The following is a 13,637-nucleotide window of genomic DNA, read 5'->3' as shown; positions in this document are numbered from 1 at the left end:
AGGGCCTGATTTCACAGAAAGATGGGGCACACCCTTGCTGAGCTGAAGGCTGGGGTGATGTTTCCAGGCTGAGAAATGGTAGAGCCTAGGGAACTGCCATCCTCGGAAACTTGGGGTTTCCTCTGGTCAGAAACAGAATAAATGCACAATTCCTTAAAGCTTCACCGAAACAGGGCCTCCCCTGATATCTGGGCTGAAACATCAGTCATGATCCCATGGAGAAGTTTTCTGTCGCTTGAGGCTCCTGGGAGCTACCATTAACCAATGAATCCCTTGGTAAATGCCTCTCAATAAAATTTTAAAGTTTCCTTGCAGCTATTTGAATCTGAAAACTTCCTATTAAAATGTCTACAAAGTCTGTGATATTCTTCCTTCAAGACGTAAAGCCGAATTCCTGAGCTAGACTTAGTGACGCACTTCTAACAAAGAGAACGTGGCAGAATCGATGGTGTGACTTGTGATACTAGGTTGTGAAAAGCCTTGTAGCTCCCTCACTCTCTCTGCCGTGAGGACGCCCAAGCAGCCCCATGGAAAAGGCCACGTGACAAATCAGCGTCCTGTCAATAGCCAGCAAGGAGCGGAGGCCTCGGCCAACAGCCACAGCTCACATCTTGGAAGCGCATCCTCCAGCCGTGGTCAGGTCTTCGGATGAGCAAGACTCTGGCTGAGATCTTGACTGCGAGACCCAGGACCAGAAGTGCCCAGCTGAGGGCCTCCCAGGTCCTGCACAGGAACTGTGTGAGCTCATAAATGAATCTGGATTCTTGTTTTAAGCTTCTTTAGTTTGCGGGACAACTTGTTTTGCAGCAATAGACAACAAATACATTTCCTAATAACAATTATGCTTCTTCAGAACGTAAAGTACTTTGGGTGTGCTTGTGGCGGGTGTTAGGTGTATTAGTAACCATCGGAGGCCTGACAAAACTCACTAGCAGGTTGGAAAGAGGACAAGAGTCCCCAGGCATGGAGCCAGCTGAAGGCTGAAGGAGCACCCCAGGGGAAAGGGTCGGCATGCACATGCTTGCTCAGGCCTGATGGCTGCCGAGCTCCCCCTCCAGCCAGCAGACTGTCACACACACCCCGGCCCAGTGCAGGCCAGGTGGCCTGGGGGGCGGGGGCAGGGGGAGCAGGCAACCAAGAGTTGAGGAGGTGACAGGAAGCGGAGTCTGTGTTAACCGAGTTGCCCGGCCCGGTGCAGGCTGCGTTGTCCCGCTGGACTTCACTTACACAACAAAAGCAAAGATAAAATGATCATGAATTTCCAGACAGCGGCCACAGAGCATTACACCCCACGCCCGGGCCTTTCTGATTGGGGAGCCCTGTGCAGTCACACTGGCGCTGGCCCTGGGTGGGGTGGGGGGAGGCGGGAAGGGGGCATGGGATAGGGCACTAATCCTAGCATGTCTCAGGAAAAATAGGACAATTGAATATTTGTGAACAGTCCTCATATCTACCACTTTTCTTTTGCCTTTTTTCTAGAAAGGCTTCTTTGGGATTGTTCAAATTGTCTGCAATCGTTAAAAATGTTTTCTGGCAAATTCTAACTAATGTTCTTTCTCACCTAGGACGAAATCATTCTGTTGCCCTTAAATTGCCCGCCCTCCCCTCCGGACCAAAAAATACCCTGTAACTTCACACTCTTGCCACCAGGTGGCGAACCCATGGGATAGAGGAATGAGTGAGAACCGGTTCAAAATCACTCAAAGCAGAGGTCGGGGGACACCGGGTTTAATGGATTTTAATGTCTCCTTCGTGGGTGTTTGCCATCTCTCCCCCACTACTTGTGCTCTTATTGACTCAATATTTCTCTTAGGATCAGCTCGCTTATAAGTTTACTTAAATGATTTTGAGAAGGAAAGCGTATGTGCTCTAATTTAGAAGGTAACGTATGTAACACGTTCACGGAAAATACGACACCGTTGTTAATTCTGACCGGATGCGTTGCTGAGCCTGAGGGGACAAGCGAGTGTCAAAGTCCCCGTGCTGCCAGCTGCCCACGGGAGGAGGGGGCCGCACCAAGCCAGGCAGTGTTGAATCCTTTTAATCACAAGAGACAAAAATCCTCCAATGCCAGAGACAGATCAGAGGGGGTCAGGCCCCCCTCTGTGCCCTGACGGCGTCCGGCAGGCCGCACCGTGGATGGCTGACCCGGCACCAGCTATGCCAGGCTCCGAGCGATGATGCACTCAGCCCTCACAGCCCCCTGGGAGGCAGGTTCTTCTATTCTCCCCATTTTACAGACGGGGAAACTAAGGCAGAGAGAGGCTGAGACTATTGCCCAAGATCACAGAGCTAATAAGTAGCAAAACTGGGTTTGGAAGCCAGGCAGGCTGCTCCACAGCCCGGCCCCAAACCGCGTATTGACAGAGACGCAGATGCAAAGAACCAGCAAGCAGGGCTTCTGGCCGAAGGGGCCCCAGCAGCTGGCGCAGGGGTGACCCATCTCCCCCGGCTGCACACAGGCTAAAAATGCTAGACAACAGTCACCGCCTCTTAATCCCCTCTGCTTCCAGAGAGAAGGAAAAGTTGCCTCAGGAGGGGAGTGAAGGATTCCAGGCCCCCAAAATAAAGGTTTTCCAAGCAGCTCCCCTTATAATACAATTACCACACTAAGCTCTCTCCTTCAGTCCAGGGGTGGGAGAGGAGTGACTCTGTCCTTTGTGTGTCTCATTATTTATATCATAAGCAGGTCCCACCTGAAATCACCAAAAACCCTTGACCGACTTCCAGTCACCCTTCGCTCTGTGAACAGCACCCAGTACGCTTCCCTGAGGGGGCCGGGGGTCCGTGAGGAGCTGCTGGCCTTGTGGGCAGACAGACAGACAAACAGCAGTGCTACTAACTCAGCTGGGGGAGCGGGTCAGGGAGGGCTTCCTGGAAGAGGTCATGCCCCAGGTGAATCTTAAAGGCTACAGTGTGCCAGCAAAATTTAGGGGAGGGCTCCGGAAAGAGAAAGGCACAGAGAGAGGAATCACCATGTGGGTGGGGAGTAGGGGACAAAGATGATCCGCCCTGAAGCTTCCGGTCAGGAAGGGACTACAAGGGAGGCTGGAGAGGACGGCCAAGGAGAGCCCTGCTGAGGAGTTGGAGATTACCCTGAAGACACTGGGGAGCCAAGAGAGGATGTTGAGCCCGGGAGTGGTGAGGTCAAACCTCTGTAGGCAGAGGCAGAGACTGGCACCCAGGAGACGGCAATCCTGGAGAGATGGGGATTGGCCAGAACTAGAGGAGAGGTGGCCAGCAAAGGTGACAGATGTGTATTACACACCTACTCTGTGCCAGGTATGGGTGTGGTTATAGTGGATCAGAGTCCCTGCCCCCCTGAAGTTCACATTCAACAGAAGGAGATACTTCATAAATGCCAAAAAAAAAAAAGTAAAAATAAGATAATTTTAGGTCCCGATAAGTGGTACGAAGGAAATTAAATGGAGGACTATGGTGCAGAATAATGAGAGGGCTGCCTTATTTATTGGGGCCTTTGTGGAGGGGTCATTGAATTGAGACATGAATGATGGTCAGGAGGAAGCCAGGGGAGGGTCTGAGGGAATGGTGCTCTGGGCAGAGGGACCAGCAAGTGCAAAGGCCCTGCGGTGGGAAGATGCTGGAGCATCTGAGGAACAGAAAGGTCAGTGTGGCTGTAGGTGAGCAAGCAAAGAGAACACATGATGAGGTCAAGAACTGGGCAGGGACCAAGCCACACAGGGCCTCGTAGGCCACAGAAGGGGCACGGCGTTTATTGCGGCTGCAGTGGGAAGCTAGAGCTGACAGAAGACTAGGGCGGTGGCAGTGCAGGGGGGACATGGTTCTGTTCTGAATGTGTCTGGGAGCTGAGACAACAGGGATCGCGGAACGGTCAGACAGCAAGCGGAGAGGAATCTGTGGAGGAGCATTGCAGAGCGAGGCAGAGAAGGCAGCGGTAATTGGAGGGAGTGTGGGACCAGGGGAGGGCCTTTCAAAAGGGCGATGTCACAGGCTGTGCGGAACCTGATGGGCATGTTCCAGTGGAGGAGAAACTGATGGTGCGGGAGAGAAAGGGGCAGGAGCGATGTCCTCCAGAAGGGGAAAGGGGTGGGATTCCGAGCACAGCGCAGAGTTGGCCCTGTAGATTGGTTTCCCGCTGCTGTGAGAGACTGCCGAGAACTTGGAGGCTTACTCACAGCAGCACTCACTCAGTATCCCACACTCTTCTTGGCCAGAAGCGCGCTCACAACGGTGGCTCTTGCTTCTCTGCTTGAGGTCTCACAAGGCTGGGGTCGAGGTGTGGGCAGGGCTGCGCTTCTCCGGAGGCTCTGGGGAAGTGGGGAAGAACCCGCTTGCCAGCTCTGTCCGGCTGTTGGCAGCACCCAGCTCCTGCCTTCTCTTCATGTCGCCAACGGCACGTCCTCCTCACGCTCCAGTCTCTCCAGCTTCCCCTCCTGCTGCATCTCTCTCTCGCTTCTTTTCTGTCACCAGTTGGAGCAACTGTATTTAAGGACTTACACGTTTAGAGCAGGCCCTCCTGGAAACCCTCTCTTTTTCAGGTCAATTGTGCCTTAAAACCCAACACAGCCACAGCAGTGACGTCCTATTGGGTTCATGGGGCCCAGGACTGGGGTGTGGGATCTTGGGAGTCATTCCTGGGAGTTCTGCCCACCCAGCCTCCTAGGAGCAGGACCTTCTTGCACTGCAGCAGGTGGGAAGGCAGAACTTGTGGGCACGGCCACGGGCTGACTGGCAGGTTTGGTGTCAGGATACATCAGCTGCTGTGACAGAGACCCGAGAAGACAGAGGCTTAAACAAGATACAGTTTTCTCTCACTCAGGGAAGAGCCCAGCTGGGCATGCCAGAGCTGGATGCCAGTCCCAGAACGGTTAGGGACCCAGGCTCCTCTGTCTTTTTGCTCTGTCATCCTCAATTAAGGGCTACTCCTCGTGGATGGAGATGGCCTCCCCAGCCCCTTGCAGCCAGCAGGAAGCAGAAGCAAGAAGCTACTCACATCACTTCTCCCTCTTTTCCTATTGGCCTACACTTGGTGATATGACTACGCCTAAAGGCAAAGCAGGCTGGGAAATGTAGTCTTTAGCTAGAAGGCCATATGTCTAGTTAAAATTCTTTTTGTGTGAAAGAAGGGGAGAGTGGACACTGGGGGACGGTAGTCATCCCTGAGTTAGCTTGTGAGGAAGGCCATGATGGTGAATAGGATAAAAGGACAGTGATAGGGCCTCTGGCCTGGAGACTTGGTGAAGTCAGAGATGAGCTGGAGCATCAAAGACGTGAGCTGGAATGGGGAGGTGGCAGGCAGGGGGTGGGGCATTTGAATCAAGGCTTCAAGGAGGAGCGGGTACTGATGAGGGCCAGTCTGGGCAGGACTGGGAGCGGGGGTGGGGGGGGCAGGAGGGTGGAGCCGAGGGCAGGAGCACGGGGGTTGGGGGTGAGGGGGAAAGAAGCCAACAGACTGTGAGGCCAGGATACCCAAGGGTCCCGGAGAGGGAGGGCGGCACTCATGCTGAACAGCAAGTCCTGCATCCAAAGTGGAGGTCACCCATGAAGGATGGGGAGTGACCAAGAGGAGGAGCAGCAGGTGGGAACGGGCGGCCTGGCAGACAACGTGCGTGTCAAAAGTTGTGGTTTGGAGTCAGGAGAGAAACCAGCCAGAAGCAGCAGGAAGGACAGGGTCCTGGGGACAGCCGGGTTCCCATTCTTCAAGTGGAGGAGGATGTCAGAGAAGAATGTGGGGGTGAGGGTTGCTTGAGAGAGGTGGAAGGAGGGTCAGAGGCGGGGAACAGAGAGCAAGCAGAGAATGGGGCCACAGAAGAGGGGATGAAGTCCAGAGATATGCAGGAAGCGGTTGGCCAACCTGGCGGGTGATAGGATGCGGGAGTGAGGGAGAGAGGGCCAGCTTCCAGGGTGTGACCAGGTGGAGGGTGCTAGCCCTGTCTAAGGTGGAGAACACTTGGTAGGGGGAGCTTCCGGGGGTGGGAGGAGACAGGGTCCGGTCTAGGCCGTGGTGAGTGTGAGGGCTCTGTGGGACGCTCAGGGGGGTTCCGGAGGTACAGGATGCCCAGGTCTGGGCTGGAGCCGGAGATGCGCGGGCCAAGCGCGCGCAGCTGGACTTGAAGCCAAGAGAGAGAATTCAAGACTGCAGAAGGACTCGGTGCCCCCGGGGAGTAGAGACGACCTGGTTTGGCTGTGAAGCAAAGGGGAAAAGTGGATTGGTGGGGAGCATGCTGTGGTCTTCAAAACACACACTAGATTTTTCCAGACGAAGGCGGTAGTAAATGTGTTTACAGACTGAGAGGAAGGGGCAGAGGGCGGGGACCTCCATAGAGATACAGGCGGGGGTGACCTAGCAAGGAGCCTGAGGGGCAGGAGCAGGGAATGCCTCAGCTTCCCCACAGGGGAACGAGTGTAGTAAGCCAGGCCACGTGGGCAGCCGTGGAGGAGGAGCCCCCCTCCCTCAGGAAGCCCAAACAGCTGCCCCCAGCCCCACACAGGCCTGTCCCACTGAGATAAGGAGAGCGGGCCTGCCCTTTGTGCCCAGAGACTCCTCAAATAAAAGATGCCACATCTGTGAATGGCGCCTGCTGCTGGGGGCACACGCGAGCGTGTTCACAGGTGGGAAGGGGATTCAGAAGGGTGAGGGCCGAGTGGCCCTACCTGGGTAAGAAAACAATGCGCACAGAAACAAAAGGAAAGGCAGCCTTGCTGGACACTGGGGTTGAGGGGAATTTTTATTGCCTTCTTCCTGCTCATCTGCATAGTCTAATTTTTCCACAGCAAAAATAATATTTTATTTGTGTAGTTTTTGTGGTTTTAAGTCGTACAAGCTAAAAACAAGAAGGAAATCTCAGAGGGCCGAGAGGAACTGAGAGGGTGGGCCCGATCAGGTCAGGTCAGGAAACCCGGCCTGGGGCTGTGGGACCCCCACCCACCAGGAGCCCTCCCCACCCACTGGAAGGCGTGCAGGCAGGTGGAGGTGGGACAGGCTGGGGTCCCCGAGGGACGGAAGAGCAGGGGCTGAGTTCCTCTCCAGGGTCTAGGCTTCAGTGGGATCCTCACGGAGTGCCCGCCAGGTGATCCCAGAGGAGCAAGCAGGTTCCAGAGCAGGTGTGACTCCAGCCCTAACCCCATTGAGTTTTAGAAGGGTGTAGAACCCTCCAGACTGGGGGCCCAGCACACACCTCTCAGGTTTGAGGTCCTCGGCCAACACTGCCATGATCCAGGGCCCCCTTCCTCTCCTCAGCAGCCCCTACTCTGCCTCCTCTCCTGGGCGCCTCCAGCCAAGGGCTCCATCTCCTCGGGCTGCTGGCACCCCTTCCTCGTGTTCCCAGGCATTGCTCCGCCCGGCCGTTCCCACGCTTCAGTTCCCCCACCCTACCTGCACGTGCAAACCGTGCCCTCGCTGCAAACCCTTTGACTCAGTTCATAGTTCATCATAGGGACATTTTTATAATTTACTATAAAATGCATATGTTAATGTTTTAATTTTGTAATAGAGTTGTTCATACTATTTTACTGTTAGGCTTGATTTTGATTCATATTTTGTAATATTAAAAATATAATTAAATTAAAAATACATTTCTCTTTTAAAGGGAAACATTTAACATAAATAACAGTAACATGTGTGGAAAGCTGATGTCACTCCACCAAGTAGAATGTACTATAGAAACAATGCAAATGAAACCATGGTTTTACCTTCTAGCTGGAGGCTGCGGTCTGATGGAGGCTCTGAGCCCCAGGCCTGCAGCAACTTGTTAAAAAGAAGGATCAGGAAGTGCTAGAAGGTGCTAAAGATGCGGTGGCCTCAAAAGGAGACTTTCCTCCACTTATTCAGAAGGACCAAAGAGAATTAAAAATGAAGTGGCGCTCCTCTCGGTAGGATTCGCAGCCCCTGGGAGCTGCCCACCCTCCACCTCTGTGAGGCGAACAGACGGGGAGTATTGCTCCCATTTTACAAGTGAGGAAAACTGAGATCCGGAGGAACAGCCAGCAGAGCCACTCATCTCGGAGGCCTCCTCCTCCCGGAAGCCCTCCCGGCCTCCTGGACCAGGTGCAGGGCCTCCTGGGTTCTCCCACACACCCGTGGCACTGAGGCCCTGGCGGTACAACGGGATGTGCTGTGGGACTCCCTTCTGTAAACTGGGGTTGACCTACGGTGCTGTGCCCAGGGCCCTGGCACCCCGAGGACTCCCTGCCTCTGGAGATAGGCCCTCCGGGGCTGCGCTCGCAGGATAAGCCGGGCTCTTTTCATCACTTCCTTCCTCCCACTCAAACAGTGGCCACCATCGGCTGCCTGACATAGAGCTGCCACCAGGGCCTCAACAGGACAGTTCAGGCCACAGCAGGGGTGCCTCAACCACAGGTCTCACAGGTAAGTGGCCCTCTTATTACTCAGCACAGCCTCCCACCCTACGGGCTCCTCCCAGGTGGGACAGGCCTGGTGGAGAGAGGAGGCTGGCAGTCAGTCCTGCTCTGTCCGTCCTTGAGCATTCCCCTCTAGAGACAGGGTTAGGAGGGCGCATTCACTCTGAGATGCTGGATCCTTGGCTGAGTCCAGATTCACTGGTTTTTCAACAAATATTTGTTGGAAGGCCCTGGAGGGGAGAGCTTGTCTTAGGAGGGGGAAACAGCCCCCCACTGAGTCCTGGAGGAAGCCGGGGAACCGGACGGAAGACGGGGGCTCATGAAACTTGTTTGAGTCTGGTCCCTGACACGGACCGTGGGGTGACCCTGCACAAGTCCCGGACCGTTGCTGGTGCTCCATTTCCCCAGCTCCGAGCATTAGCCTAGACCAACGGCGTTCCAGACAGAGCCCCTCCTGGGTTCGCCCCCCTGTCGCTGCCTCAGCATCCTCACGCTGCTGTCTCCTGCATCAGGCATCACGTCAGAGTTCACTTAGCTTTGGCCAAGCTGTTTGGAGTCCATGGGACGAGGTGGTCTTTCAGGTCTACCCCAGCGGCCTGACCCCTGGCTGAGGTGTGGAGGCTGAGAGCAGCTGGGGAAGGCGATTCCAAGGCCCTTTCGCCAGCTCTGGGGGCCAGGGGCCAGGCCTGGGGGCCACTTAGCGGGCATCTGCTCTCCCTACCCCTGAGCTGGGGCTGGGGTCTCTGCTAGGGGCCAGGAAGTCCCTTCCCCCTCCCAAGAACATGCTTGCCCGCGCCCCCTCCCCAGCGTGGCCACACTCCCTGTCCTGCCTTCTGAGTGTCTGGTGAGGGCCAGCCAGGCCTGGGTTTGGCCCGCTTCACTTCCTTCAGTCTTCACTCCATTTCACAGAGGAGAAAGCTGAGGCCCGAGGTGGGAAGTGAGTTGTCCCTTGTCCCAGGTCAGGTCCCACGGCACCCACAGTGCCCACTGGCCCTCAGGATGAGGTGCAGCTGCCAGGCCCTCCCTCACCTCGCGGTTACTCTCTCCACAGCCAGCCTGCTCAATGCCTGCCTGGGGGGCCCTCTTCCTGCTCTGGGCTGCAGCGGAGGCCACCAAGGACTGTCCCACACAGTGCACCTGCCACGCCCTGGAAACCATGGGGCTGCGGGTGGACTGCGAGGGGCGGGGACTCACAGACCTGCCTGCCCTGCCGGTCCACACCCGCCACCTCCTGCTGGCCAATAACAGCCTTCGCTCCATACCCCCGGGTGCCTTCGACCACCTGCCCCAGCTGCGGACCCTCGATGTGCTGAACAACCCCTGGCACTGTGACTGCAGCCTCACCTACCTGCGCCTCTGGCTGGAGGACCGCGTGCCCGAGGCCCTGCTGCTTGTTCGCTGTGCCACCCCCGACCTCGCCACCAGCCGCCCGCTGGGCCAGCTGACAGGCTACCAGCTGGGCAACTGTGGCTGGCAGCAGCAGGCATCCTGGACCCCCCCAGGAGTCTGGGGGCTTGTGGCGCTGGTTGTCGTGGCCGTGCTGGGCCTCGCTCTCCTGGCTGGCCTGCTATGCACCACCATAGAGCCCCTGGACTGAGCCCAGGCCCCCAGGGTCACCCCAGGCCAGGGGCCAGGACTTGAGCCCTTCCTCCGACCCCAGCAGCCTGGTCAGCCCGAACCACCAGGAGCTCAAAATAAACCGGCTGCTCAGCCATTTTATCTAAGCTCAGAGATGTCTTTTCCTCTCAGCACCTGAGTCTGGCTTTTTCTGAAAACCTGAGTCCATTTTGTTATTATCAGATATCAGTTGGGGCTTCTCTGCCCGCCAAGTTCCTAGTAAAGTGGGCTGCCCCCCACCAGCCACCCCCGAGCCCACGATGTCTGGACCTGGTCTGCCTGGTCCCAGGACTCCGGTTCTTTTGCCGTCCTCTGTCTGCCGGCTCCTGCTTCCCACATGGACTGCCCCAGGCAGCCCAGGCCCATTTCACGTCCCTGTTCGGCCCCTCTCCCAATTCCACAAAAAGCTTGTTCTCACAACACAGCAGTTGGGCAGAGCAGGAGGCCCTGAAGACCCCGGGCAGGGGCAGAGGAGAGATTTCCACCTCCGCAAGAGACATACCCCAAAGGGCACTTCACTGTCCCCAAAATGGCCTTTGGCCTCTCTGCTGGCCAGGAGGCCACCTGGACTCACCCACCCCGTTCTCTCTCACCTCCTCCTGCACTAGTAGTTTCTCTCTCCTTTTCCCCTTCTCTACCCTTCTTCTTCAGAAAAGAAACAACGAATTCCTCCCTTTCTCACGCAAACAACTCCCCTCCACGTGCTGACATCAGAAACTTCCAGCTCCCGGATGCCCCTTCCACCCCAAGCAACGTCACCACATTCTTCAAACAAGACACTTCTCTCCCTCTGAGGAATTCTGATGCCAGCAGTTAAAAAACGAGACAACTTTTATAGGATCCTTACTGGCCAAGCGACATCCAAATCTGAGTACACCAAGGTCCCTCCCTCAGGGACTTCCATGTGGTGGGCCCGCAGACCTGTGAGCTGATAAGAACAGTGCCAACTGGGGGTGGCCTGTGGGTCAGAGGGTGCCACAAGGAAGGCCAAGCAGGCACAGATTGCACCTGGAGGGCACCTCCCCACAGAGGTGAGTCTGAAACAGGAACCCCAAACTCAGGGGGAGGGGTGGCAGTAGGGAGTGGTGGAGACTGTGGCAGACCGGGGAGCCCATGTTCCATCCAAAGAGGCCCAGCCGAATGTCACCATGTGGATGAGGACCCAGGTGCCCAGTCTTCCGTTCTTCCAGAAATATTGGAAATCTAGATTTTTATGTGAAATCTCTAAATTATTCAAGTGTTAGCAATTAAATAAAAAAAATTTTAAATATATATCAGCAGACAAATAAAATATATTAATGGACTGGATGGAGTCCACAGGCTGAGAGTCCGTGCTATCTGCATTAGGAACCAGCTGTAACACGGCTGCCTAAGGAGATCAACAGTCAAAGCCGGCATCTACTTATGGGCACGTCGTATGTACGATGCCCTGTGGGAAGCCCTTCACAGGGGGCATTCTTCTGTACCCTGTGAAAACCCGGGAGGAAGGTCCTGTTCTCCCTCACTGTACAGAGGAGGATGCGGGCCCAGAGCCCCGACAGTCACTTCACAGGCATGGTCCCAGACAGGTCCCCTTCACACCTGAAAAGTGCTCCCTTGAAAGCTTCCTGGCCCCTGGGGTCCCATACAACTAAGACCCTTCAGCCCCCAAGTCCCCATGAGGGGTGCCCCTAAATTCTGCCCGTGCTCCTTCCTAAGGTCAATGCACGTGGCCACAGGTCTGGTGCTGCAGCAATCACAAGCTTTGATCCGTTGGCTGAGCGCTTTGGTCCAGGGAGAAACTCCCAGGAGCCTGGCAGGCCAGCGTCACCATCCAGGCGATTGGCGACTTCCCCGAGGGTGGGGAGGAGTGGAGGGAACTCCAGTGGCCAGGCAGGGATTTCCCGAGGTAGATAACAGATTCACACGAGAGCACCAGGAAAACAGGTCCACTGGGAAGTTCGATTCACCGTCTCCATCGTCCCCACCAACTCCATCCCAGGCAGCAAGGCCACCACAACAGAGCCATCTGAACAATCCCCACCCACTCCACAGCCACCAACCCCAGCATCAACATCTCCCACCACCACAACCAACCATGCTCCACTGGCCACCACTGTCCCCTGTAGAACCACAGTCAGCCACAGTCCTCTCTCCACAGCCAGGGACACATTCTCCCCTCCCCCACAGCCATCAACCCCATCTCTACCACTACCGGCTCCCACCACGGCCTGCACACTAGCCTCACACTTGCCACCCATTCTGTTCTCTCCGTCACAGCCACAGACATCAGCCACATGAGTTGACATTAACCCCCCCTCACCGCCATCTCCCTACCACCTCTGTCACCTCTAGCTCCAAAAATCCATGGACCTTATCCCCATTATAAGCAAAATGTCATCACCATCAATCTATCCCAACAGTCACCGTGACATCATCCTGATGGTCTTCTCCTTCATGAGTATTTTCAAAATCCAGCTGCCCATGGAGACTTTGTCGAGATAATTTTTACCAGTTGCTGTGACAGCCACGCCACCTTGCTAGCGGCTTACCCCAGTCGAGGTTTGCTCCCCTCACACCTTGGTGCGGTCAGTTGTTCACCAGGAGACCTTCTGCAGGGTTCCTGACTCCTGTTAAACCCGTCTTCTAGGGCCTGCTCAGAGCCCTCTGCTGGCCTTCTGCATTCCTCTGGCCAGTGGGCAAGCAGAGAGAGCTAAGAGGACTGCACGGATGTTGGTGGCCAGGCCTAGAGTCGTATAGGTGAACTTCACGAGTGATCATTGTCTGGAACCCAGTCACTGGTCCACTCTAACTGCAAGGGAGGCCTGACACATGCTCTTCCTGTGTGCCCAGTAGCAGGCAGGAGGGGGGCATCTGGCATCGTCGGCCCTGAGGTCTTTGCTAGGGTAATGCATGCTTGATCAGAAAGAGGCGAGGCTGAAGAAGGGGCATTCACGAAGTGGGGCACACACTGAGCCTTGGCCCTGAGCCACAACCAGGCCCAGCAAAACACAGAGTGCCCATCTCATTATTAAAAAAAATTTTTTATTGAGTTCCTAATAGTTTACATCATTGTGAAATTTCAGTTGCACATTACCCCTTGTCTGTCTCCACATAAGTGCTCCCCTTCACCCCCTGTGCCCACCCCTCACCTCCCTTCCTCTGGTAACCACTGAACTGTTTTCTTTATCTGTGTGTTTGTTTATATTCCACATATGAATGAAATCATCTGGTGTTTGTCTTTCTCAGTCTGGCTTATTTCATTTAGCATAACTCTCTCCAGGTCTTTCCATGTTGTTGCAAATGGGATGAATTTGTCTTTTTTATGGCTGAGTAGTGTTCCATTGTTTCTATATACTACATCTTCTTTATTCAATCATTGGTCAATGGGCACTCAGATAGTTTCCATGTCTTGGCTATTGTGAATAGTGCTGCAATGGACATAGGGGTGCATATGTCACTTTGGATTGTTGATTTCAACTTGTTTGGGTAGACACCCAGTGGTGGGATAGCTGGGTCATGTAGTATTTCTATTTTTAGTTTTTTGGGAAATCTCCATACTGTTTTCCATAGTGGCTGCACCAGTTTGCATTCCCACCAGCAGTGTGTGAGGGTTCCCTTCTCTCCACACCCTCTCCAACATTTGTTAATTTTAGTCTTAGTGATTATAGCCATTTTAACAGACATAAGGTGGTATC

At 55.0% G+C, this 13,637-nt stretch overlaps 2 protein-coding genes across 6 annotated transcripts in view; one reads left to right on the top strand and one right to left on the bottom strand.

The window, feature by feature from the left end:
* Positions 1-5,405: 5,405 nt before the first annotated feature.
* Positions 5,406-13,637, bottom strand: part of RAB43 (RAB43, member RAS oncogene family) — a 60,210-nt gene continuing 51,978 nt past the window's right edge. For 4 of the 5 annotated variants that reach the window (XM_046647549.1, XM_046647629.1, XM_046647698.1 and 1 more), the window contains one exon: positions 5,406-6,166. In XM_046647549.1, the coding sequence (XP_046503505.1) occupies positions 5,907-6,166 (260 nt within the window). In that variant the 3' untranslated portion in view covers positions 5,406-5,906. The remainder of the gene's footprint in view (positions 6,167-13,637) is intronic. The other variant, XM_046647290.1, reaches the window with a different exon arrangement.
* GP9 (glycoprotein IX platelet) lies at positions 7,688-9,948 on the top strand. The gene is made up of 2 exons (XM_046648262.1): positions 7,688-8,350; positions 9,395-9,948. Exon 2 carries the CDS (start codon positions 9,407-9,409, stop codon positions 9,938-9,940), a length of 534 nt encoding a protein of 177 aa, XP_046504218.1. The 5' UTR covers positions 7,688-8,350; positions 9,395-9,406; the 3' UTR covers positions 9,941-9,948.

Source organism: Equus quagga, chromosome 1 (assembly GCF_021613505.1).
Source record: "Equus quagga isolate Etosha38 chromosome 1, UCLA_HA_Equagga_1.0, whole genome shotgun sequence".
NCBI classification, from domain to species: Eukaryota; Metazoa; Chordata; class Mammalia; order Perissodactyla; family Equidae; genus Equus; species Equus quagga.
The sequence above is the reverse complement of the archived record's forward strand: the minus strand, read 5'-3'. Positions and strand labels throughout refer to the sequence as shown.

What these genes read in the sequence shown, in the direction of transcription:
- GP9 (XM_046648262.1), top strand. Translation starts at nt 9,407, where the DNA reads ATGCCTGCCTGGGGGGCCCTCTTCCTGCTCTGGGCTGCAGCGGAGGCC.